Source organism: Pseudopodoces humilis, chromosome 13 (assembly GCF_049639895.1).
Source record: "Pseudopodoces humilis isolate 2021_Gansu_Grassland_sample_001 chromosome 13, ASM4963989v1, whole genome shotgun sequence".
NCBI classification, from domain to species: Eukaryota; Metazoa; Chordata; class Aves; order Passeriformes; family Paridae; genus Pseudopodoces; species Pseudopodoces humilis.
This window is the reverse complement of record NC_142212.1, coordinates 19,136,064-19,163,352: the sequence shown is the minus strand read 5'-3', so window position 1 is coordinate 19,163,352 and position 27,289 is coordinate 19,136,064. Positions and strand designations below refer to the sequence as shown.

The following is a 27,289-nucleotide window of genomic DNA, read 5'->3' as shown; positions in this document are numbered from 1 at the left end:
CTCAAACTTGTTTTCTCTCCTGAAGTGCTTCGATGCTCCCAACGCACAGGGGCTGAAGAAACCAAATACAGGCAAACACAGCCAATGGCAAAAACATTTCCAGATCACCCTCATGCAGCAGGTTACCCCTCCTGCTGTCCTTCACGGCCTCCTCAGGCCCTTCCCCCTTCAGCTCTCCCCATTTTGAGGTCCAGAAGAGATTTTTTGGGAGTCTCTTTCCATGATTCCTTCAGCCCTGTGGTGTTAGACGCAGTTTCCCTGCTGGCAGATCTAACACTCCTCTGCTTGAGCTCTGCTCCCACACCTCTGCCTCTTCCCAAAGATGCTCCTTCCCTCAGGAAGAAAAGCACAAGGCCAAAGCTTGTCTCTCTTTAAGCCTTTCTTCCTCCCCTTTTAACTTGAATTGGCAGTAAGTATCATCCATGGCAATAATATTCCCAGTTTCAGAGTTGTCTGTACTGACTCTTTTACAGTTTGGTCACAAACCAACCGAAAAAAGCAGGCTGGAAACTTGGCTGCAGAATATGGGCATCAGATCTGTGTCAGGCATTCAAAGGGATCACCAAATGCAGACAGAGAGAAAAGAAAACAACTGTTCCAGTTATTGTCAAATCACCACAACCTGGACTTCAGCTGCAAAGCTCAAAAATACCCCAGTGCTGTGATCTTTTGTCACTGTAATCCTACTTTTCAGGGATGTTATAAAAGACAATTTAAGTTCCTCGACAGAGAGGATTTGGAACCAATTTTTCCATTGCTGAGGAGAAGCACAGTTCTCCTCTCCATCCCAGCTGTGCATCCAGCTGCTCCCAGCCCCTTTTCATCCCAGTTTCACACCCCAGGGAGCCCAGCCACTCCCCTGCCTTCTTTCAAGGCCTCCTTCAGATGTCTCCTAGCAAAGCCCACCCAGTGTGAGGCCGGAGAAAATGCCATTTCCTATGGTCCAGATAAAAATGGGAGAGGGAATGTTCCAGGAGTAAAGCCTGAGTTCCCAGGGAGTATTTCATGACATCACCTGAGCTGGAAGGCCACAAATCATTTCTTTTCTTCCAAGTGTCACTGATTATCCATTGCATTATCCCTGTTTCACAATTAGAAACAATGATTCTAATCTCATATTATAATAATATTATAACAATGCTAACGTCAGGGATCTATTTTGCAGATTCCAAATATGGAAATAGGAAATAGAAATGAACATTTAAAAAAAAACAAACAAAAAAGACAATAACAACAACAAAACAAACAAACAAAAAAAACCCAAAAAAACAACCCAAAATATTCAGAAAAAATCACCTAAAGTATTAAGGGCAAGGCAAAAGGTACAAATTAAAAGTTGAGATAAGAGGAATGTCAGACACATCAAAGTTCATGCTGTTCCTGGGACAAGCTCAAAACTTCCACACACAAACTGCTTATTTTCTTCTCAGCTGTGGGAGACAGCCATGGGAAGCTTTATAAATGACAATCTCCCTTAAAACAGATGCAATCTTCAGACATTTCAACTCAGAAAATTGGAATTAAGACACATCAACCTATTAAGACAGCTATATTTTTCATACTTTCCCCAACACCTGGAAAGTTTAATGAAGTTTAAAGTCACCAGCTTCAGCTGGAGATGCTGACTGCTGGCTGGCTAATTAGTTCCTGTCTCATTGATTAGCAGCTTCTACAGTAGTCAATTATAAATGGTTGTAATGCTTGCCTTGCTTTACAGAGTAATTAATAAGATACAGACTATTTAACAATTGTGTCTTAGCTTGATTTATGAAGCTGAATATGTGTATTTTACTGCAAAACAAAAAGTCCAAACACATCAGGAAAACCAGACTGAAGCACTGAAGGGATAACAAGCAAGTTTTGTTTCTTCAAGGTAATACACAGGAAATCTTTCCTAAAACTCACAATAATGAGTCAGTGCAGCCTGTCAGCAGCATATTCCTGATTTCTGAGCACAGCCTGTCACAGCATTTGACAAATGCTTCAGTGAAGCAGCATCAGACAATGCCCAGCTGAACCGCAGCGTTCTGTGCTCAGTTCTCTAAAAGAACTTACACTGATGTGCCACGGGCTGACTTGGAGCATGAATTGCAAAAACACATCAGAATCTGTTCTATTTAATGGCCTCAACCCTGCAGAAATTGGAGCCCTTGTGACAGCCAGGCCTGGCTGAAAGAGGGGACAGTAATTTTGGGGAGAGACCCTACAAGAACATGCCGGGGTGGTGAGGAGCCTCAGGTGCTGTATCTGTCCCACATCCAACAGAGCAGTCAGGGATTCTGCTCTGCCCACGTTTGTGGTACTTCATTATCCCAGCTGGGCTTGTGAAAAACGAGCTCCACATATTTTTTTATAGAATTTAAAAGTTTAATAAAAAAACAATTAGGAGAGAAAAATAAAGTATACAGATAGGGCCAGGTGTCTCTGCTTTCAGCCAAGAGAGCACACCTCACTGACAAAGGATTGTCCCTTAAAAACAGAACCCTACCACATATCCATAAATTCTCACACATATTCAGACATTCTCCTTAGGATCTTTGGTGTTCTTCTGTTTAGTTTTCTCTTGCCCCCTTCCCAAGAGATCAATGCTCTTGGTGCCATTGAGATTTACATTCCCTGATACCAGAAATGCAATAAATTCCTCCCCCAGAGTTCTGGTCACTGCTGTCTTCATCTGGATAAGAGAGTTTACAAATGCAGGGGTTCCCTAGTTATCTTTTCAGTCTTTGGGTTATACAAACAAAAGCAGTTTTTATTTTAATACTATGCCATAGCCTAACATATATGTATTATACCACTATTTCTAAGTTTCATCAATAACAGAAATAAAGGAAACTATATTAATACAACAAAATTTTCTAATCTTATACGTATAACATTCCCTCCAATATGTGCGAAAAGCCAACAATATAACATGTATCTACAGCAGGCTGACTTTTATTCCCCCTGGATGATCCCCCTTCGCCAAGGGACCTTTACCAAGTGAAAATGATCGCTGCCATCAGCATCTCTTGTCATGATGGAGCTTCCAGCCACTCCAAGGGCTGCAGCAAACCCAGCCATTTCACCCCAAAAGGCTCCCTGGGAACTGCTGCTTCCCCTCGTGCTCTAAATGATGAAAATCCCCAGCAAAGTGTGCAGAAAAGGAGCAGAGATTTTGTGCCCAGGCAGGGAGGAAATCCCCACACAGACAGGTTTTTTTCACTAGCTGAGCACCAAACACGAGCTCCAAGCCCAACCCAGCAGGTTTCCCACTGCACCACATCCCTCACCTCGCTCTTCTCCACCACCACACAAGCATTACAAAATTAAGCCCCTTTCCAATAATATTTAGATTGTCTAAGAATCACACAGTATTTTGCCTATAAAACACCTGACTAATCACCTCAAATTTTGCCATAAAACCCATTTTTACTGGCAATAAATAATCAGTTTGGGTCCATATCCTCCCTAATCTGATAGATGCGTGGAAAAGTAGGTATTTCTGTAAGTCCCTAAATGAGATTTAATTTCAACACCTACACACTAATTCAAATGCAAAGGAGCTAAATTGAAAAGGGGCATCATATCAAACACACAGGGGATCAATACACAGCCAGAGAGTTGGAACATCTGCTCAGAAAAGTGTCTGTCTGCTCCCTGGGTTATTTAAAGTGCACCATCTCACCTTCTTAACTTTTGAGAAAGAGGCAATTAAACTTGCCCAGATGGACTTGAGTGTTAAACAGAGAAAAACATCATATACCTAATCATCTGTATATAAAAATGAGAAGATGGCATTGATATGGCCTCTGATTTCATAATTTGGGAAATGATGGCCCAAATCAATCAGGTCACATCCAGCGAGGGCTTTGCTGCTGACAGATCAGGAATGGAAATGGGTACAGACTTCTCCTGAGGCTGACTCAAATCCTCTGCAATCACAGAAAAACTTGCCACATAATCCCTAAATAAGCATAAATTACATTTTCTTAGCTCTCCTTCCCACCTATGTGCAGCTGAGCGATGCTGTAGAACCCCACTTGGGCAGCCAAGACTCTTCTGGCTTCAGTTTAAAGGAATTTTTGTCCAGCTGAGGTTTATTCATTCTTATCCCAGCAGGAGAGGTGGATCCAGGACCTGCTCACCCAAAACCTGCCTGCAAAACCCCCCTGCTGGGGGGCCACACCTTTTCCTGAGGGATTTCCAAATACAGGAATTGGAAATGAAGATGAAAAACCCATAAATGATCAGAAAAAAAACCCCACTCAAAGTATGAAGGCAAGGCAGATGTGATTTTCAAACCCTTCTGCAGTGGTGCCCAGGGCTGGGTGGTGTTTGAGGAGTACCAGGAGTCACTCCCTGCCTCCTCTGCTGTACAAACATTAATTAAGCAGCCGGCTCCAGAAATGCAAAGTGCTGCAGAACTGACCAAAATATAAATTAATTAATTATGGGGCAGCAGCAGATGAATCATTTCCCAGCTTCCTGCTCACATCAAAGTGCAGAGGGAGCTACACAGCACCAGAAAAAAAACCCCACTGAACAAATTGAACTGCGGCCTCGTTTAGAGGAGACCATAATTTAATATGTACAACAGGGCTCCCAGCTTTAATTATTTATATTCAGACACGAAATTAGCTGAATTTCTCTGGTACGAAACCTGCAGCTGCTTGGAGAGCAGAATGAATGCAAATCCTCATCTGTCTGTGAATTTTGAGGTTTGATTTTTAACAGAGCTGGGTGCCCTATTTCACTGGAGTGTATTGATATAAATTATGGGGGTTTTGCCTCACAATGGAAAACATTTGACTCGATATTGCATTTTTTCCCTCCCATGAGTTGCACAGCTGTGCTTTAAACACTCTGGTCTGAACCACTGCTGGGGTATTGCTGTGCTGGACCAGCATGAGATAAAAGGAGAAAGAATGGCTGGACAGGCATCTCTGGGAATATTTTCCTGTTAAAAAAAGTTTTGGGGAAAGATCCTGAACCAACACTAAAAAAAAACAACAACCCAAAACCCAACAACAACTACAACAAAAAAACAAACCAATCAAATAAAACAAACCCCAAAGTGAAACAAAACAAAAAACCCAAACAAAACCAAATCAAAACAATAAAAAAAAACCAAACCAAGAGCTCCAGGACAAATTAATTTCTTAAAGCTCCTGTATTTTTGTGGTGCTTGCAGCTGGAAGGGGCTGGTGAGGTTCAGGGCAGGATCTGCCATGGGTCAGTGGGTGTTGAACAATTTGATTGTGCATCACTTGGTTTGTTACTTTATATTATTATTCACTGTTATTATTATTAAGTAAACAATACTATTATTTTCTTGTATTATTTACTATATTATTTATTATAATACTATTGTATTTGCCATTATATTTTACTTTCTTTCAATTACTAAATTGTTCGTATCTCAACCTACAGGTTTTAATTTTGATTCTCCTCCCCATTGCAGTGGGGTGGAGGTGAGAGAGAGGCTGGGTGTTTAAGCTGAGTTTAACCCACAGCACTGTCAGAAGGTGAATGGTTAAATCCCACCATAAAATATGCATATGCACACTCAGACATTAATGTGTCTGTGCCACTGCAGCTCATTAACATGCAAATGCGACTTCAGCAGAGAAACTCTCTGCTCCAGGAGGTTAATGAGGCAGAGGATGGCACAGAAGTCACAGAAAACACAGAAAATTTCCTTTCAGACTCGTCCAGCCCATGCAGGCGCACAATGTCACATCTCCCTCCGTGTCTGGCTCAGCACATGCAATGCTTCTTGTTTCCATTGATGCCTTAAGTTTCAGCTCTCACATTTTGCAGATTCTGCACTGGAACATAACTCTGAGCTCCACACAAAGTGTCAGCGAGCTCTCCCAGCTCAGGCACACACAACAATCCTTTCCCAGCCCCAGAACCGAGGGCACTGCTGCAGCTCCAGGCCCAAAAAGCACAACCAGCAGGGAATTGATGGAGCAACCTGGGAGGATGGGACTGCATCACCTGCAGCTGGAATTGCACAATTCACCCCGAGGTGGAAATGGACCAGAACTGATCCAAGTGTGAAACTCCTGAGCCGGGGCCCATCCTGGCTGCAGCCAGGGCCGGGCCCTTGCACTGCCCAAGGTGATCCTTGGAAGGGTTTTAATAAAAATAAACCCTGATTTATTCCTTTAATCTGCCCAGCTCTGCTCCAGGAGCCTCTCCAGGCATCACCATCACTCTGTCCTGGCTGGACACCAATGATTTTTTGGGATGTGTGGGGCTGCCCAAGGGAGAACCTTTTCTAACAAGATCACGACTTGAAGATCTTTGTGCTACTTTTCACAGCTTATTCTGCCTCTCATCCCACGCTCCAACACTGAAAAGTTATCAGCACCACAGCTGCTGTTTCAGGAATCTGAGAGCCTGAACAAACCAGGGCTGTTTGCCACCAAAGAATTCATTTGCAGCTACTGACACCTGAAGACTCCTGAGAACACAGCCAGAAACCCTGAGCACCACACCAACTACGGAGTCCAAAAAGCATCAGCGGGTTTTTAGCAGTGCAACCTCAAAACAACCGGCGAAAAACAGTCTGGAAAACAAGGTCCCAGGCTGGCTGGTGGCTTGGAAGGGGCTGGTGGCTCTGGAAGACCTTCAGCCTTTTCCAGGGAGGTGGGAGAGCTCCTGAAATCACCAGCAGTGCTGCATCTGGAGGCAGCTGCTTTAGAAACACCCTGGGACTGACGGAGGTTTCTGTGTGAGCTTTTCATCAGCTCTGTGAGGAGCAGTGAGATCTGAACACCCAGCACACAGAGCCAGCTGCAGCGTCCCTGTCACACTGTACTGGGAACAGCAGGAGCACCACACAGACTCTCTCAGCTAAGCTGCACAAGAGAGCGAGTTTTATTCTTCCAGATCTTTTATAGACAGGTCTGAGAGGTGAAACTCTCACTGCTCATGAAATCAACACATCACCAGCATTGGGCAGTTGGAACAACACCCCTCAATCACTTCTAAACAACAAGGAACAAACAACACCTGCACAGGTTGTTTTCCTTCTCTAAGGACTGTCTGAATTCCTCCTTACGATTTCCCAGACCAGAGTGAGAACCTTGTGTGACTCAGTTTCCCACAGGCTCAAGCTAATGCCTGAAGCCAAAAAATCTCTGATTTGAGCACTGTGAGTTCCCACACGTCCCTGTGGACAGCGAGCAGCAGTGGCAGTCCTGGGCAAGTGGCACCTCAAGGACACAGCGGGATCCTGCAGTGCTGGGCTGGTTCAAGGCTTGGACGAGACACTTTGGGAAGTTTTGGTGCAATTTAGGAAGCACACACATCAGAAAAGGCCCAAGGAGCTGGTGGCAGTGGCTGGAGCCCCAGGGAAGTGCTGGGGATGCTGCTGCTTCGGGATGGTGGCACCACTCAAAACTCCACAGGGATTTGTCAACAGCCCAAAACCTGATCCTTCAGCAGCCCCCTGCTCTCTGCAGCAGACACCGACTGCAGGGTGACACCTGGGCTGTGTCTGACTCTGGTCACAAGAACCAAACACAAGTATTCCATTTCCAGGTTTAAGAATCGAGCTTAACTCCCCCAGTCATCTCAGGCTCCACAAAGCGCTGTGGAGGGTTGGTAGAAAACTTTCTGCAGACTGTATTTTTTACTTCTTTTATAACTCAGTTGTTAATATTTTTTTTCACAAGGGTGAAAAATGGTTTGCTCAACATGAAAACACAAGTTTCCCCCTTAACTTCGGAGTATTTAACAGCCACCTGTGCATGTGTTCATAACACCAGAGCATGACACAAAACACTCCCACGTCTCTGGGAAGCAATCCAAGTGCATCCCTTAAAAAGAGCCCAAATGAGGGAGACCTGCTCATGGCAGCACCAGAATTCCCACAGCACATCCACTTCCCTGCCTGCAGCCAGCTCAGACAATGCTGCAGGCAGCCACAGAACATTCCAGATTTAAAACCTGCCCGAAGAAGTCGGCCCAGAGCAGCAAAAAGAAACCATTTCCCCACTCAGCACCTGCTCTAAAACTCACACCAAACTTCTGGCACTCCTCTCCCCATACATCTGTTAAACTTCCCTCAGCAGGACAGAGAATCTGAGGCCTGGGTAAATTCAGTGCACTGCAAAGAGGAGGGAAAATGCTGCTGCAGAATAACGGGGGACAAGCCAATGCTGGAAGGATGTATTTTCATTAAACACAGATATTTTGATAAAAGCAACCCCATCAAATCAATCCCCCTGAAACTTTATTTTGCTGACCTTAAGCAGTTTGCAATAGGTATTTCAAGTAGAGAAATTACAATAAAAAAATTTTCCATGCTTTTGTTTTCCCACTCTTTTATTTATTTGCTTGAAATAAAGGCTCATCCTCGCTGTATTCCCGCAGCCCCACTTCCCTGGGGTTGCAATTCCCGAAACACGTGGGGGCTCTGCATTGCAGAATCTCTCTGCATCCAATTTTCTGCCAGCTCAGAAACTGTCAAAGCACATTTAGAAAGACTTGGAAGCAAATTTCAAAAATAGGTACCCCTAAGTACCGGAAGAAAAGTCGCTTTATGTTCAGTAGAGCTAAGCAGAAAAAAGGAAACACTGCTCTAAGTACTTTGTTACTACCTAAAATGCTGGAAAAGGAACCTGACAGTGAGCACAAAGAAAAGGGGAGAAATCAAAAGTGAATAAATAAAGCAGCAAAAGAATCTGAGCAAGCAGCAGGTAAATGAGAGCAATCCAGGTTAACACCAATAAACATTAATTAAAGCCTGACTCCCTCCCTAGGACAAAACACGTGTGAGAATAATAATGGCAGAGTAAGGAGGAATTAATCAAGGATGTGGCAAAGAGAGAAAGGCTCAGGACAGCCTTGGGCAGTCCTGGTGTGGTCCAGGAGAGGCGATGCCACAACCAATGACAGTGACATCAATTTGCTCATTCTGCAAACCCAAAGTGTTCTCAAGAACTGTTTCAGCTCCAGGAAAAAGGCACATCCCTCAAAAATCTCTGGGAATTTCTCTGGGAATGCTCTGAACATTGCAACTTGGGTGGAAAAGGTTAAACAAGGGCGCTTGCAGGGGATGCTTGCATGGCTGGAATATGTTATTCTAATTATTTGTTAAATGGAGCGAGGGCTCAGCTGTAACACAACACCACTTTAATGAAAGCTCCACAGGTTTAATTGAGCAGGGAAATGCTTAACACAGAATGAGGGAAAACAACTCCCATCAACAGCAGCTCTGAAGAGGAAAGGGGCAGAGCAGAGCTTTGAGAAATTGTGCTCGGGCTGGGAGACATGGACCAAGAGGAAAATGAGTTTTACCTGGACCCGTTCGGTAACAAAGGCCACGAACAGGGATTTATTTGGGTATTTCAGCCCTGGCACGTGAACCACAGGGCACTCTGGCATTAGTGGGGAAAGCAGGGGTGTTTTAATGGATGGATTTTATGGTGTTTTATTTATTATTTTGGTGTTTTAAGGGATGGAAAGAGGACACCTCACCTGCCAGGCACACCGTGAGCGAGTGCAGCACCAGCAGCTCCCATAGCAACCTCATCTTCAGCTCCAGGGGCAGAGGAGAGCAGCCCAGGAATCACAGAGCACAACGGGGCTCCCTGGAAAGCTCAGGCAAGCTTCAGGCTGCAAAACAAAACAGATCACAAGGAGATTTAGGCTGGGGGCTCCTCTTTGCTGACAATTTCTTCTTCCTTTCCAGGGAAGTTGTATCTGAGGATCAACAAAGAAACTTGTTTATTATTATATTCTAATAATTATAATATTTTTATTATTATATGATATGATATTATATGATATGATATTATATGATATGATATGATATTATATGATATGATATGATATGATATGATATTATATTATATTATATTATATTATATTATATTATATTATATCATATCATATTATATCATATCGTATTATATTAATTATATTATATTATATTATATTATATTATATTATATTATATTATATTAATTTTATTCTATTATATTAATTTTATTATATTATATTACATTATATTACATATTACATTATATTGTATTTAATAATATTAATAATAGAATAATATATTATTATAACATATAATACGTTATAATATATATTATATTACATATAATTATAATATATTATATATAATAAATATATTATATATAATATATTAATAATATAATACAATACTATAATAATATTAATTACAGTAACAATTAATATTATTATATTATAAAAATTCTAATTATGTATATTTTTGAAAGTCAATATTATTATATTGACTTTCAAATCATTCTCAGCAGTGATCTGTGACCATTTCATGGTGGCAGGTTAGGATTAAGGACTGTAACCTGTCGCTGGGAGATTTCTGCTCTCTCTTAATTTTGCCCTCGGGAGATTCACTCCCTGCCTCTCTGGGGTGAGCTGGTGTAATTAGTGAACTCTGCAGATGAAAATGAAAATCAGAGTAATTGCCTACTCTGTAACTTTTCTCTTTTCATCCAGCACACAAAGGGCAGCATCTCTGCCAGGCAGAGCTTTGTAGGAAAGGTTCCCACACTGCTCAAAGAAGGGGATATTTTTCCCATTCCACCTCCATCCTCACTGCTCTAAAATTCCCTTTAAAAATCAACTTTGAAACATCCCTAAGTAAAAACCAATGTTCTCCATGCCCCCTGTTACGACCTGTAAATAATTAGAATTTGAGAGTAATTTAAGACCTTCCCAGCTGATCACTGCAAACCTCCACCATCCCCCTCCCAGCAACTCAAGGGGGAAAAAATGCCTTCATTTATGAAAGGAACCACTCCAGAGCAGGCATTTAAATATTAAAAATAAATAAATCAAGCCAGACACACATTCTTATAATTTATTCATCTCAGTGAAGACTGGAAGTTCAGGGGCCTTCGTGCTTACAAGACAAACTGCATGAGTAATAACAAGAGAGGTCTCTGGCTGCTTTTGTGAGCTAAAATTGGGAAAGTTCTTCTAATAAAGTCAGGTTCAATGCCCTGGGAAGGTTGAGAATCTTCACCCTCTGATCTGAAGATGCAGCTTTGAAGCAGGGAGAGATTAATTGCATAAATTCATCTATTCTCACACAGACTGGCGTGCTGGGGGGAGCAGGAATGACCAATCAATGAATCCTAAGAACTATTTAAGGCAATGATTAGAGTAATAATTATTAATTTTGGAAAGAAAATGTCTATATTGATTGACAGAGTGAAGCAGTTTATAGTGAATTCCAAAAATGTATTATTTTTTACCCTAAATAGTCTTGACCTGTGGAAAAACACTAGTTTTCCCCCAAACACCAAATTCTCTACATTATAACAGCAGCCACACAAGAGATTTCTACCAGTTTTACACCAATTTAAGTGAAATTTGAGATAAATCTTGGATTTCAGCAGCTGCTGAAATTCTTTCCAGTTCTCCTTTTCCCAGGAATTAAAAAACAATTATAAAAATCCTGGATAGTCTTGAATTTATTACCCCTCCTCATTGAAACTTCAGTTCTTGCCACAGCTGCCCTGACCCAGCAGGGGAAATTATTTTATTATATTATTTATTATATTATTTATTATATTATTTATTATATTATTTATTATATTATTTTATTATATTATTTGGGGAAAGTTCTGGCTACTGTGAGGGTTTGAAAACTCATTTTATTTATTTGGTTTTTTTCTACTCAGGAAATAATGCTTCTCTCAGCATTTTAAACACAAATACGAAGCATTTCAAAGTTACTAATGTAAATTAACTTCCAGCTGATAAAGATGTTAAAAGTAGCAGGCTCTGTCCTTCCTCCCATCTAGTTTTGACACAACCAGTGGATCTCAATTTCAGCCAAAAATGAAAGTTAGGCTAAAAATATAAATATAAATATATTATTCTATATAAAAATATAGAATTGTGAAATGGTTTGGGTGGGAAGGGACCTTAAAGCCCATCCAGTGCCATGGCAGGGACACCTCCCACTGTCCCAGGTGCTCCCAGCCCTATCCAACCTGGCCTTGGGCACTGCCAGGGATCCAGGGGCAGCCCCAGCTGCTCTGGGCAATAAATATATTTTAAGTCAAATGAAAAAGCTGAAACTTTTCCATTATTCAGCCATTCAGCAGTTGCTGCAGAGAACCAAGAGACACCAGAGGGTCGTGCACGTGGTTTCAAAGCAAAGTTTCCATCTCCCTGATGTCTTCACGGGGTAAAGCACGACAGAAAGTCTCCCCAAAGAGAAACGATGCCTGTCTTGGCAAAAACAGCACTGAAAAGTAAATTAGATGATTACCACTAAAAATATTTTCCTAAGTTAAATTATGGTGGTTCTCAAGCCACGGAGGCAATTCCATTTCTCGTGATCGTTCCCTATTTCACATGTGAATGAGTCCAATTCTCAGAATGTTTCCCTGTAAATATTTCTGCTGCTCACATCAGCCTTTGTTCAGAGCTCTGCAAGAACTGTTCAAACACAGAGACTTTTTGTGGCAGCGGCTTCAGGAAAAGCAACGTTTGTGCATGAGCAAAAGGTGGATAATTGAAAAGATCCTTCCCATTCCTAAATGCTTCCTGACTATGAAATCCCAGGGGAGTTTGTGCTGCTTCTGAAGGCTGAAAACTCACAAAGTTTACACAAAGTTTAATATTCCATTTGCAGAAGGAAGCAGAGGCAGTTTCAGCACTACACAAGCTACTTTTTCGAGATGAAAATGAGATTGCTGAGCTTCAGTCTGGAAGTGCAGCCCATTAGAAGCCCCGGTGCCACCACACGTGTGCAGATGTCTTTTTAACTTTACTTCTGGCAATGCAGCCATTGCAAATTCCTTCCAAAGGCACCTTTGCTCCTAATTGGATTCTGCCAAAGAAACTTGACTCTAAGAGCTCTGACTGCAGGCAGGAAGGAGGGGGGAAAAAAATATGTGGAGTAGAAATATCTGTGGTGAATTTTTCCACGTTTGTGGGCATGGCTGTGAGTAATTTTGTTTGTATTTTTCATGATTAGCACTTCTGTAAAAGCAAAATAAAAATTAAAATCCTGAAGCTAATACATCTGTGGATAGATTTAGAATGTGAAAAACAATTTAAAAGATAAATTTGTACTATGTGACCACTCAGTTTTGTGAATGTTCTGAAGGAAAACCTGCAGAACACACCTAAGACTGATGCCTTAGGATTTCAGCTTTTATATTTTCTATTTGTTTGTAATTCTTCAGTTCTTTAGTGCAGAACTCCAAACTCCACACCCAGTGCCAGCTGCTGCTTCCCCACTTTGGGCAGACACAGCAATTCCTCTCCAGGCCTGGCAATCAAGGACACCTCACTGCCTCAGGCCCCAGAGATGGAAACAAAAGGGAGTTGGGGCAGCAAACTTGGGCTAAATGACTTCATTACCTGCAGCTGGAATTGGAAAATCAACCCCCAAAATGCAAATGGACCAAACTTATAAAAGTGTGACACCCATGACCATTTTTGGTGGGCTTTGTCTGCCCTAAATGTCCCTGAAGGCCTTCAATGAATAGAACTGCTTTTTATTCCTTAAATTCTGTCTGGTCTCTGTTTTTGGGTAATCCCAAAAAGGCACCAAGAGCCCTGCAGAGCTGCAGCAGCCTCAGCTGACATTTTGCTGCTGCTGCCCACTGGTGTGCTGCAGAGTGCCAGCTCTGCTCAGCTCCCAGATAAATCACTGCTAATGAAGCGTGCTGCACAGACAGACAGCAACAGGCAGCTTTTAATCACCTCGGCCAGGAAGAGCTCAGGGTAAGCACAAAACACTCGGCACTAATGGGGGACTTGTTAGATTGGAGGTGATGCCACCCTGGGGCTGCCACAGGTGTGACCTGAGGGCAGGAGCAGCGCTGAGGGGAATTGCTGAGGGGAATTCGCTGCTTCCCTCCACACTGACATTCATCCATCTGCCAAAACCTCCTCAGTGGTGCCCAGCTTTTCAAACAGGAGTGGGGAATCGTGAAAATAATCTCCAGGCTTGGCTGCAGAAGGGAGAGCAGAGCGTTGGGTGGTCCCACTGCTCTCTGGTGTGGGGCTGTGCAGATGCTGGGGGCACAAAACCACAGAATTTTTTGGGTTGGAAAAGACCTCCAAGGTCACTGAGTCCAACCTGTGACCAATCCCCACCCTGAGCAGTGAGTGCCACCTCCAGTCACTCCCTGAACTGTTTAAGGGAAAGAGGAGATAGAAAATGCAGACAACAGCACCTACACGGGATGGATATTGCAGGCCAAATCTAGAAATACCAGAGCCAGCAAAACTTGAGCACTAAGATATAACAGAAGCTCAAGTTCCACTTGTCTGCACAAGAAAAAAAACCCAAATAAACAAAAAATAAAAAAAAAAAAACCCCAAAGCAAAACAAAAAAACCAAACCAAAGCAAAAAAGTTGAAAATAAACCAGAAAGTTTTCTGAGGTTCCAAAAACCCTCTCTTTTTCTTAAAAAAGGAATGTACACCTTCTCTAATGCACACCTATAAAAAGGTCTCTGCCCATCAAAGATGGGCTTGGTAGGTGCTTCAGGATTCTTAGTGGAATCTATGTAATATAACTATGGAATAATTGAGGTTGGAAAGATGTGTGAGATCATCCAGTCCAATCCTTGACCAGACATCAACCAAAAATACCACAATTGTCTGAGAAAACAATGTCAGGTTTCACCTTCTGTTTCCCCTTTGGGCTCTCATTCCCAGTCTATCACTGGATAGAGATTTCATTTCCCCGGGCCAGGGAAGTTACAGCAGCTCCACAGATGGAATTTCCCAGCCCAGCCCAGCCATTTTTATTTTTCAGGCCTTGGTGAGCTGTGCCCCAGCCGTGTGTGGCTGTCCCACGGACGGACTGTGTCCATCCCAGCCACGCAACAAACACAATTCCAACAGCACGAGCAAAGATTCCCGATGGAATCACTCAGGAGGCGCCCACTGCCACGAATGACAACCTCTGGAGGTTAAATACTGTTTATTCCATGGAAATTTCTTTGGTGGAAGTGCTCCCTGATTTATGCTCATCCAAACAACGTCGCTGTGGGGCAGCTCTGCCAGCAGTGGGGCAGACAGGGAGATGCTTCCCTGCTGCTGGAATTACAGATGGAAATCACTCCCACCAACGCCATCCCTTTCTGACTGGGTCTAGAAGCAACATTCCTGGTTTATCTTCCTGCAGGACCTAAAGCCACAGCTTCAAACCTGATTTAGAGGGATTGGATGACGCCTGTAGCATTCACAGCATTCCCTGCACACCTGGGTCACCCCTGAAAGCTCCTTGGAAGAAACAATCCACCCTAAACACGGATATTCCCAGCTGAGTCACAAGTTCCTCGAACCACAGCAGTTTTCCACAGTAAATTAATGTTAAAATTACATGTTTTTAATCACCAGCCACTAGATGCACCATCACCCTCAGGAAATTCAGAATTGCCCTGGAAAACCTGGATAATGCAAGGATAAATCATCTCCAGGGAAGGACAGTGGGGTGGCTGGACACAAGGCAGAATTAAAGCTATGGGTGTTAATTAGGGCTCGCTGCTTATTGTTCTACCTTTTCCACTAAGGGATGAAATAGGAAATGCTCACCTGAGGCAGCAGCTCTCAGAGAACATCCACACACAAACAGCCCACAAATTCTGAGGTGCTTTACTCCAAGAAGGAGTAACATTATCATAATAAAAAGCTACAAGCAGTGAAACTTCCTGGCCTGGCTTTTTCTACAAATTATAATTTATCCTCTTTCAGAGAGACTTTTACTAAAGATTGTCTGGATCAGTTACCTTAAAACTCACCACTTTAAAGCCAATTTCCACCTTCACACCGAGTGACATTTTCAATGCAGTGTTTTGGGAGATTAAAGCCAGGGGCTATCCCACATAGCCAAGCAATAAATTATAAACCTCAAAAGATGCCAGCTTTAGGGAGAGTAAGATAACTCAAAAGAGCAAAAGATATTTGAGTTGGTATTTCCAAAGTCCACTTCTTATCTCCTAACTATATCACCAGTCCATCATCAACACAAGTGGTCTGCAAGGACCATTACATGTCCAATTTTGCTTTGTTCTTCTTTTTTTTATTGCTAGCAAAGCTCTCAGTGAGAGCCCTGAATCAGAGCTCAGCTCTGGTTTATCTTCCTGCAGGACCTAAAGCCACAGCTTCAAACCTGATTTAGAGGGATTGGATGACGCCTGTAGCATTCACAGCATTCCCTGCACACCTGGGTCACCCCTGAAAGCTCCTTGGAAGCAACAATCCACCCTAAACACGGATATTCCCAGCTGAGTCACAAGTTCCTCGAACCACAGCAGTTTTCCACGCTAAATTAATGTTAAAATTAAATGTTTTTAATCACCAGCCACTAGCTGCTCTCCAAGCAGCCTCTTCCCACCTGAGAGCACAGCCACCCTGGCAAACCCCTTGAGCTGTCAGACTGGAATATTAAACTCCAGCTGACTTTTGAGCTTAAATTTCCGACAGAAATAAGGGTTAATTTAGTGCTGTCTCAGTTTGACAGAATGCTGCAGGAACAAGGCTCCCAGGACTCTGCTGCCAAGGAAGTTCCTGTTATCCCTAAATCACTGATTTAAGATAAGGAATCAAGGCAGTTTCACTCTCTGCACAAATTTAGATAAGCAACATTCAAAGTTATCATTCCCTTTTGGATAGGTCCGTTCCCAAAATCCACATTATCAGGCAGCATGGTCTTGTCCAGGAGACAAAAAAATTATGTGAAAATATTGAAAATATTTCTGTATCATCTCCAAAATCATCATCTCAATGACATTTTACTTTTCACTGCTGGAGTTTACAGAGTAATCCCTTTGATTTCAAAGGCAAAAGGAGAGTTTTCTCCACAGGGCTTCCACTGGGAGAGTCCAGTCCAGTGGACACACACACGCTCACACGCTGAAGAATTCTTTGCCTTCCTTCAGAGGTACAAATTGGAGCTTTCTCAAGGGGATAAAATGGAACTTGGAGAAGAAAAGCAACAAGCAAGTTTATTGACTTTGAAAAGCTGGTGAGAAACCCGTTCTCTGTGTATTCCTGGGAACAGAGGCTATCAAAACAACAATTCCCTCATCACCTATTACTGGCAGAAGGCTTCCAACCCAGATAATTGAGATGCTTGGACCTCAAATGTTTTTAACTGGTTTGTTAAATTCAAAAATCATCTAGGGAAGGGAAAAAATAACCCTCAGCAATCGTTTTGATACCCCTGCTACGTGATTATTTAGTGTTTTGTTTCCCCTTCAAAGTTTATTTTAAAGACTGCCTGGAATTGAGGGAGTTGGGGATGTTGAGCGAAGAGAGGAGCAGGGTGTGGGGAAGGCTCAGGGCAGGGAGAGCAGACTAAAAACACCTCTAGACTTTGTACATTTTGTGTGGAAATAAGAAAATGCTGCACTTCTGAGCTCCCAGGAGCTGGAATGTGCTTCCCAGAGGGGCCAAACTGGAGCTGGGAATGCTCTGCTCCACACTCCAGGCTGGGCAGGGGGTGGGATGAGCCAGCCCAGAGGATGTTCCAGAGATTTGTGTGAGCACTGGGAGCACAGCAGGGCTGGCTCTGCTGCCCAGGGATTTGTGAGAGACACATCCCAGGGAGCTTGGGGTGCTGAGCTGCAAAGGAGCCCTGAGCAAAGTGGGATGGGAGGTGGCAGGAAGCATTCTCCACTCTGCAGCCACTCCTCCCACTTGCCTGCCACTCTCTTGACAATTAAATCCCTTTTTTTTTTGTGTGGTGGCAGGTCCCTGCCTCCAGCCCTGCTGCTCTCAGCAGTTCTCCTGCCCACGGCCTGCTGCGGGTGCTCATCTCTCACCGAGCTGGAGCAGCTCACGGTGCAAAGCCCAACAGCTCAGCTGCTGCTGTGGAACCACAGAACCCACACAGGGAGACAACACGGCCAAACACAGAATTCACAGGCTCCCAGCCTGCCTTTCCTCCCGTTATCTGTGGATTGTTTCCAGCAGCGAGGCCAGGATCACTCCTGGGATATCAAGTGAAGGCACAGCACCACCCTTGAGCATCCTCTGGGATTTTTCTGAAATGGTGAGGTCACTGTTGCCTTGCAAATCTAAAGGCACAGATCCAATTGGTGATATCATGCTATGGAATAGTCTGGGTTTGCACTTAAATTTGTTATTTTGATTAAAAATTGAGCTTATCCCCAAGGAAACGGATAGGGAATCAGTGCTATGGAGGTCCAGCCTTGACCATGGCCCACCAGAACAGATTAATTTAGCCCTGGCATCAGTTCACTGAACTGCTCAAGTCCTCAGCATGGACTGAACACAAAGTTTTCCCTCCCACTGGGAGAGCAAATCCTCCAAAATGAAGCCAAGCAGCCGAGAGCAGATCAGTGGAGGCCTCTGTTCCCTCGAGTGCAGCTCAGACAGAGCAGCAGATTCTCTGGGGCTTGGTGTGAAACGAGAAGCAGCTCTGCTGCTCAGGCAGTGATGTGCCTTGGGTTATTCTGGGCTGGAATTCAGGGCATAAATAGGCTCCAACTGAAAACAAATTGATGTCTCAGTACACAGGACCTTTGTTAGCAACTCCAACCCCTCAAACCAGCAGCTGGAAATGCCATGGGCACAGCAGTGCCTGCCTGGTGTGGCCACAGATTTTGGCCCCTGAGAGCCACCTGCCCATGGCCATGTGGCCTTTGCACCTGGCAGCTCCTTGGAGATGCTGGGACAACAAATCTCTGTGAGAAACGATTTAAAAACTGTGGCTGAACCCTCCGAGACAGGAGCAGGGCAGGAGCTCATGGCTGACCCATCCCAGTGACCTGTGGCTGACAGAACAACCACTGCAGCGGAGCAAAGTCACTCTGGTGACACCTCCTTGGAGTCCCTGCTGCTCCTTGGTACCCACAGCACAATCCTCCTGCTCTGATTTAATTACTAAACATAAAAGGAAATAAAACTTCTGAATGAAAACAAAGAAATTGCGCTGGGTGTGATTTATGGGAGCTGTTCTCCAGCAGAGCACCATAAACTGCGTGTTTACGATCCCTATTAGAGGGCTGCAAACACTCTGGCATTTCCCTACACTGACTATGCAGATTACATGAAATTACTGCCTTTTCCTGCCTCTGCCATCTTTTACAGAACGAGGGTATTTTTTAAAAGACATCCTCGTACCAAGCAAGAAAAAATAAATAAATAAGGCTCCCTCATTGCCACAGGCTCTCAAGCTGGAATGTGCTGAGCAGCTGGCAGAGGTAGCCAAGGAAAGAGCGCTGCACACAGCTTTGTTTTCAATCTGGAATATCAATTATTGAAGGAATCAAGCCCCTGGCCAGACAAAACAAGGATCATCTCCACAGCGGATAACGAGCCGAGCTCCACGGCCTTTCAGGAATGGCTGGATGGCTGCACCAGGATTTATTGAGAGATCACATTAAGCCCTTGGTTTGCTTGTCATAGGCAGCAGATGAAAGGAAACAAGGTTTGCAAACATTGATTTGTGTGTAACAGCTTCCAAAGGTGCGAAGAGAAATGTTTGTTCCTGTTATCCCTCGCTTAGGGCTCTGCCTGTCCCTCCACGCTGCGAGCAGGAGAGCCTGGGATGGGGTGGGATAAGCAGAGCCTGCTCCTGCTGCCTTTGGGAAGGGGCTCTCCCTGCCCAGGTCCCTGCAGGAGCTGCCAAGAGCTCCTCAAAAGGCTCAGGAGAAGAGCAAAGGAGCCAGCAGGGACCTGAGGCTGGGTCTGGATGCACGCTCTGACACCAAAGCCACCTGCAGATTTTAAAGCCTCTCCCTGTTTAAAGCCCTGTTTAAAGCAGCAGATTCTGCTCCTGCCTTGCATGGATTGAGTCTGGATGAAGAAGGAGGGGAGCTCACACCAAATTCAGCCTGTTCTCCAAAGGTGAGCAGAATTCTTTGCCTCAAGGGTGGGGAGGCCCTGGCACAGAGTGCCCAGAGAAGCTTTGGATGCTCCATCCCTGGAAGTGCCCAAGGCCAGGTTGGGCTTGGAGCAACCAGGGAAGTTGGAAGGAGCTGAGATTTAAGGTCCTTTCCAACCCAAACCGTTCAGTGATTTTGGGAATTCACCCCCATCCAGGCTGCAGAGAGCACAGCTACCAGCTGGACCCCAAAAAAGCCACATGTCTTGTGTCAAACCAGACCATTCACCCCCACTTTGAAACCTCTTCAAATGCTAATTGCCAACATTTCAACCTCTACCTGCACCTTTAGGTGCCAACTGATTTCCAGCCATAGTTGGGATTTTCCACCTTTCCTTCTGCATAGATGGAGCTGTCAGCTCAAATTGAATACATCCAATATTTGGCAAAATTTCTTTGTGATGCCTGGGTGATTCTGGGACAATTCATTTTAATTTTTTTTTTTAAATTGTAACATCTTGAATGGAAGATAAAATAAGAGTTCAAAGCCAGGAAACAGAGTATGGAGTTAGAACATTAAGATTGAGAAGAGGATGAGTAAAAAATGTCACCGTGGGTGTGAAGTTTGGGGTGGGAGAGAGGAGCATGAGCAGGCACTGGAGGCAAAGCCACACCCTCCAGCAGGCAGGAGACTCCAAAAGCACCAGAGGGTGGATTGAGATTCCAGCTGGGAACAGTCAGCCCCACATCCTGTCACAGCTCTCCCCTGCCATGGAATTAAAGGGAATTTTTTGGCTGGCTAGATAAGAATTTACTGCATGCAGTAAAACTCCAATTGTACAACTGAAGTTACAAGAGCAGTGTGTTAATTTATCTCCTGTTCACACCGTTAAAACAATGACTGCGAGCTAAAACCAGGGAGCAGAAATCACCCAGTTTATGGCCCCTATTAGTTCCAAGGGGCTTTGGATAAGACCATACTGGAAATAATAGAAATATCACCAGATGGAAGGAAAAAATAAATGATCAATATCTGCATCATCAAATTTATCAGTTAAATCAGTTCTGGGTGTAGGATATCCATTGAAAAAGAACTACACACATTATAAACCATGGCCAACATTTAACCAGAAGCCCTTATTTAATTTTATTTTAATTAAAGCTCAAATCATTACATTCCCCTGTATTTTATGACTGTCACTTTATCAAGGGGAACTCCATAAAATATCCAAAGCAAGAAGTTCTAGATAAAAAAGGAAAAATAAGTATTTCAATCGAGAGAATTATTTCTTCCTTTTAATTTTCTTTTTAGATCACTGCACAAGAGAGAAAATCCCAGTAAAGGCATAGCAGGCACTGAAAACTGAATTGTTTTGAGTTGGGAGATATAAAAATGTTTAATTTCAGCCTACAAAGTTGCTGGTTTTTAAATGTCCCTTAGTTTATCTGCCTGGTCCTTCTGTCTGCTCCCTTCTGCACAAGTTCTCAAGCCCAGCAGCCCTCAGACTTCGAGGTTTGTAAAGACATTAAACTTTACACAAAGATCAATTACTTATAGAAAGTTCAGTCTGCCTTTGAACCCAGATGTGAAACTAATCCATTTGATTCTGATGGAGACATGGCCATTGCTTGTTTCCACATTTTCCTTCAGAGAAATGTTCATTCAGCTAACCAGGAAGTTCAGAGAAAGTATTAAAATAAAGCACACAGGGGTTAATTTGAATGCAGTTAAAAATTCAGGCAACTTCCATCAGTCCTGACCTAGATTTGAAATTTATTGCAAGAACTCTATGCAGAAGCTTTCCTTTGGCCTGGGAGCAGCCCTGCAGCTGGCTCAGGGCTGGGGCTGAGGGATTGCTGGGATGATTTCTGCTCGTGGCTGCAGCCCCACGAGGGACAGGCACATCTCTGGCACTGGGAAATCACCTGGGATGAGGGAATGCTCAGGTTGGAAATGACCTCAAAGCTCATCCAGTGCCACCCCAGCCCTGGGCAAGGACACCTTCCACTGTCCCAGGCTGCTCCTTGGACACTGCCAGGGATCCAGGAGCAGACACAGCTGCTCTGGGAATTCCATTCCAGCCCATCACCACCCTCATTCCTTCCCAATATCCCATCCAGCCCTGCCCTCTGGCACTGGGAGCCATTCCCTGTGTCCTGTCCCTCCATCCCTGTCCCCAGTCCCTCTCCAGCTCTCCTGGATCCCCTTCAGGCTCTGGCAGGAGCTCTGAGCTCTCCCTGGAGCTTCTCCTCTCCAGGTGAGCACCCCCAGCTCTCCCTGGAGCTTCTCCTCTCCAGGTGAGCACCCCCAGCTCTCCCTGGAGCTTCTCCTCTCCAGGTGAGCACCCCCAGCTCTCCCAGCCTGGCTCCAGCCCTTGGAGCATCTCCATGGTCTCTCCTGGACTCTCCCCAGCAGCTCCATGGCTTTGATATTTTGGGAGCCCCAGAGCTGGAGGTGCCTCCAATGCTCAGCCCAGAGCTGACCCCAAACACAGTTTCCAACCAGAAGGGAACTGAACACAGTCATTCCCAGAATCTGCCTCCATACCCTTCCCAAAAGGTTCATTTTCAGAGGCCCAGAGCAGCCCACTAAAAGTCTGTCACAATGCTCAGCTGTAATCACCAGCCTCGGCCTGGGGACAGATCAAAGCAATTTGCTATAAAAGGGCAGGAAAGACAAGTTTTTGGTTGTAGTGCCAGAGGAAAAAAGCTTCAAAGATGTTTCCTGACATGCTGGCTGCTGCTCTGCGAGTGACGCCGCACAGCAGCTCGTAATGAAAACCGACAGCGCTGGTGCTTACACAACTCTACACGTGTAACACCCAGGCAATGTGTGGCAAAAAACAGCGTTTTGAGGCAATAACAGGCTCAAAGTAAACTCTAACAGCAAGTACAGAGATCCCTCTGGAGATTTCTTGTGGGAAAATTACACTAAACCCCAGTATTGACATAAGGTTAAAAGATATTCTAAATCAATTGACATTTAAGGCTGCAGCAGTGTTAGCATGTCTGGAAAATGCAAAAAGCTTGTTAACCCCACTGTATCGGTCTTTAACTTGAAAATGCTGCCTCCATCTGATACTGGAAAGGAGATACTCAGTGTAATCAGGAGGTTTTAACCTACTCAGAGCCAGCCACACAGTGCACGTTCATGTTAAACAGTGCAGGCTGGAACCCCAGCTGGGGATTCCTCCCTGCCCTCCCTGCCTTTCTTGCTCATCCAGAGGAAGTTGGAAGGAGTCAAATGAGAAATAACTTTTACAGTGTCACCCCAATATTCCTCATTCCTGTGGGCCCCCAGCTGTTTTCCTCTGAGGCCGCAGCACATCCCAGCATTAGGAGCTGTTCCTGAGGTGTTCACTCCTCCCAGCTCTGCAGAGAGTTTAAATTGTTTCCTGTTCCTTCCATCTGGGATGTGGTCACCGAGCTGTCTCTGCTGCTTCCACCCCACTAAACCCCATTATGGTTTAATGACCATAATCCCCCTTCCCTCTCCTGGGAGCAGATGGTGAGCACACACACACAACTTCATCAAATCTCCTCAAATCCATAATTTATGGGCAGGGAAGTTCATCAGCCACCTAACCTCATTAGCTTCTCACGCCCCACTTGCAGAACCTCAGAGATCCTTCCAGAAATGTTGACTAAATCCCTGAGAGGTGAAATAAGTTCTAAACAATTTGTATTTTAAACTGGTGCCCAGGAACTGAACCTGACCCCCTGGCAGAGCCAGCACTGTGGTCCTTCTGGACCACATTAATCTATATATAATTAATCTATTAAAAATTATTATAAAAAAGCCTTTTGCTTTTTAATAGATTAATTTTTTCAAAGCTCAGCTTTGAAAAAAATGTCAAAGAATCATTTTAGAAACCATTCCTTCACTTTCAGGAAGACTGGACAAATTCTTGAACTTCGCAGCTTAAGAGCCATAGCAGATAAACTGATCATCCAAAAGCATCATAACAATTAGCATGAAACATAGAGCAAGCGTCAGAACAACTCACAAAGCCACACCCCCTGATGTTTTAGCTAAAAATAGCAGCTTTCTGCCCAAATCAGTGCACATGAAAAGTTATGAAGACAAATAAAATTGTGTTTAAAGATACACGTGATGGAACATGGCTTTAATTCCCACACTGCCTAAATTCCACAGCTCACAGTAATTTCAGCTCAGCTTTTTAACACACGCAGAATTATCAGCAAAGCCTAATCCAGCCTGGTTTATGGCTTGAATTCCTTTGTGGATCTCTTTCCCTGCCCAGAGCAGAGAGCCCTGCAGGAGGAGCAGCTCCAGTGCAGGAGATGCAGCTCCAGTGCAGGAGGTGCAGCTCCAGTGCAGGAGATGCAGCTCCAGTGCAGGAGGTGCAGCTCCAGTGCAGGAGATGCAGCTCCAGTGCAGGAGATGCAGCTCCAGTGCAGGAGGCACAGCTCCAGTGCAGGAGATGCAGCTCCAGTGCAGGAGGCACAGCTCCAGTGCAGGAGATGCAGCTCCAGTGCAGGAGGCACAGCTCCAGTGCAGGAGATGCAGCTCCAGTGCAGGAGGCACAGCTCCAGTGCAGGAGATGCAGCTCCAGTGCAGGAGGTGCAGCTCCAGTGCAGGAGATGCAGCTCCAGTGCAGGAGATGCAGCTCCAGTGCAGGAGATGCAGCTCCAGTGCAGGAGGCACAGCTCCAGTGCAGGAGATGCAGCTCCAGTACAAGAGGCGCAGCTCCAGTGCAGGAGGTGCTGCCAACCCCTGCACAGCCCAGCTGCTCTCCCCTCCTGCTCCCTCCGATACCACAAATGCTCCCAGAGGGCTGTGGGACAAGCAGAGCTCTTTATGAAGTGCAGCTGCTTGTTTTTACCAGGCAGAGAATTCAGGGAGCTGTGGATTTCATCCAGCAGGACACCAGCTCTGTTCTGTCACAGCAATACCTGCACTCAGAGTCTGCGCTCCCGAGGAAAATCTCAGCTGGGACTTGAGTTTTGTCACAAATCTCACACAATAATCCATAAAGATGAAAGCTGCAGAGAGCCAGAGTAATTTCATAACATCTCTTAGCACAAATGCAACATGACACGTGCACCCAGAGCTGTTTCTGAGATGTAGCTCACGTGCTTTTTCATTACATTAATACCAGTTTGCTTTTCCCCTTGCTAGCACGATTTCACCTGTAACATGTGTTTATTTTGAGGGGTTTGCTGCTCCCTGAGCTCGGCACAGCAGGTGTTTTCTTTGGAAAAAGCTTGAAACAACAACAAGCTGTGTTTCCCTGAGGGAGCAGGGCCCAGAAGGTGCCTGCCCAGCATCCCCTGAGCATCCCAGCTCCCTCTCCCAGTAACGCTGACACAAACAACGCTTCAGCACATCTGCATCTCCAGCAGAGCTGCCAGGGGATGGGCTCATCAGCACTACAGCTAATTGGGGACCTGGCTGAGGAGGAACCGTGCTTTGAACACATTTTACCACCTGCAGCTCACAGAAGGATGATTTGGGCTCTACTGAAGCACAAGGTCCCATCCCTAAAAACATTTACCCGAATCTGTGAGGGCATCACCCACACACCAGCGAGCCCTTGTCTCCCAGAAGGGCTCTGCGCATCCCTCACATTCACATTTCACTGGGTACCTCATGTGCATCATTTTATTCTCACTGATATCCACCCCAGCCTGCCCAAAAAGAGCCAAGGTCCTGCCTTTTCCACAGGCAAATCCCCACACACCTCTGGAATGGCATCACCAGGCTGCAGGAACTGCTTTTCAATCTATTTTTTAGCTTATACAGATATTTTTATACACATTTAAGCATCAAAAAGCAGCTAAAGGCAATTAATTTCCTCTTAAATATCTCTTTCCTAACTATAAACAGGTGAAGTTTCCTGATCCTTTCCACAGTAACTCCCCAGTGCATGTGGCAGCTGTTCCCAAATTCCTCCCAGTGGCCTCACACTGGGTATTTCCCCACACATCCTCAGCACAGAGCTGTTCCTGTGCACTTCACTTGCCCACAGCCCTCTTGGACCCACACTGCCTTGTTTACATTTCCTTTGCAGAGCACTTGAATTCCCATCCCTGATACAGGGTTTCCTTCTGGCAAGCCTTAAATTTGCCTTCTTTATTTGCCAGCTGCCCAGGACGCTCAGCTTCTGGAAATTCTGCCCTCTCCTTAAAACTCTGCACTGCTGCATTTTGTATCTTGCCAAAAGACACTTTATTCCTTTGGTCTCCCCCTGATGCTCCTCTCTGGGTTTAAATCACCGTTTTTCCATGCTCAGATCCAGCCCTTTGCTGTGTAAGGAAACTGCTTTATGGGCTCCTTGAGAGTATGGAGCTTTTAATTGTGGTAACAGAGCTCTAACAAAGCTTTTCTGGGCAATAAATTCAGGCAAATCTTACCTGGGGTGCAGAGCTGGGCTCCCCCTGTAGCACAGAACTTCTGCTGCACCACTGGCACTATCAACTGAGCACTGCTGAGCTGAAATTCCTGATTTATTCCTGGTTCCAAGCCAAATACACGATGCTGCTGAAGTCAAGAGGTAAAAATTGCAGCTCAGGAATGAACAGCTTCAAGAAATCTGAGATCCCACCATGGCCCCAGAGCTTGGCTGGCTGGAAAGATGCAAAGATGCTTTCCTTTAAAATGAATGTACATTCCCAAGCTGGAAAAAAAACACCACAGGAAAGGGCAGATCCTGCACTGTTGTTTCTTGGGAATCAGGTCTGACTTGTTCAGGCTATTGATACTCAAAAAGTATCAATAAAAAAAAGTATTGAAACCCAAAAGCAATAGGATTTTCATCACTCTCATAAAGAATTAACTATTTCATGGTTCAATATATGACACCCTCAAAGTTTCATCAGAAATGACATTAGCAAAATTAAGCAGGGAAGATCTGAGATGGTATCTGTTGCTCTCAGCAGTAAAGGGCTTCAAATGATGCACAACAAAGCATTTAAAGGATACAGAAAATATTGTTTTCTGCTATGTTCCTCAGGGGTTTAAGAATGCCAGGGATTTCTTTATGAAATCAGGAAAGAAACCTTTCACTCAATAATTTTTACAGTTTTGTGAGCATAAAGCTGATAATCTCCTGTTTTATTCCATCTGCTGGGGGCTACTGTCCCAACCCCTCCCCTTTTCCATTGAAAATTTAAAAGAAGAGAGAGATGGAGAGAGGCTATTTACAATGTCTGGAGTGACAGGGAAAGGGGGAATGGGTTCAGATTATTATTATTATTATTATTTATTATTATTATTATTATTATTATTATTATTATTATTATTATCATTACTACTATTATTACTATTATTAGTCAGGTTTCAGATATTAGGAAAAAACTTCCTCCCTGTGTGGTTAATGAGGCACAGGGTGCCCAGAGCAGCTGTGGCTGCCCCTGGATCCCCAGCAGTGCCCAAGGCTAGGCTGGGTTGTGGCAAGCATAAAAATATTCTTTAGGAAATTCACATTCTAGTGGTCAAGTTTCACTCAG

General features: G+C 44.4%; 1 protein-coding gene across 2 annotated transcripts in view; it reads right to left on the bottom strand.

Annotated features, from left to right (window-relative positions):
- LOC102105551 (contactin-4) overlaps positions 1–27,289 on the bottom strand; it is a 267,243-nt gene that overhangs the window by 117,260 nt on the left and 122,694 nt on the right. For both annotated transcript variants that reach the window (XM_088061668.1, XM_088061669.1), the window contains one exon: positions 9,475–9,612. In XM_088061668.1, coding sequence (XP_087917794.1) covers positions 9,475–9,529 — 55 coding nt within the window. In that variant the 5' untranslated portion in view covers positions 9,530–9,612. The remainder of the gene's footprint in view (positions 1–9,474; positions 9,613–27,289) is intronic.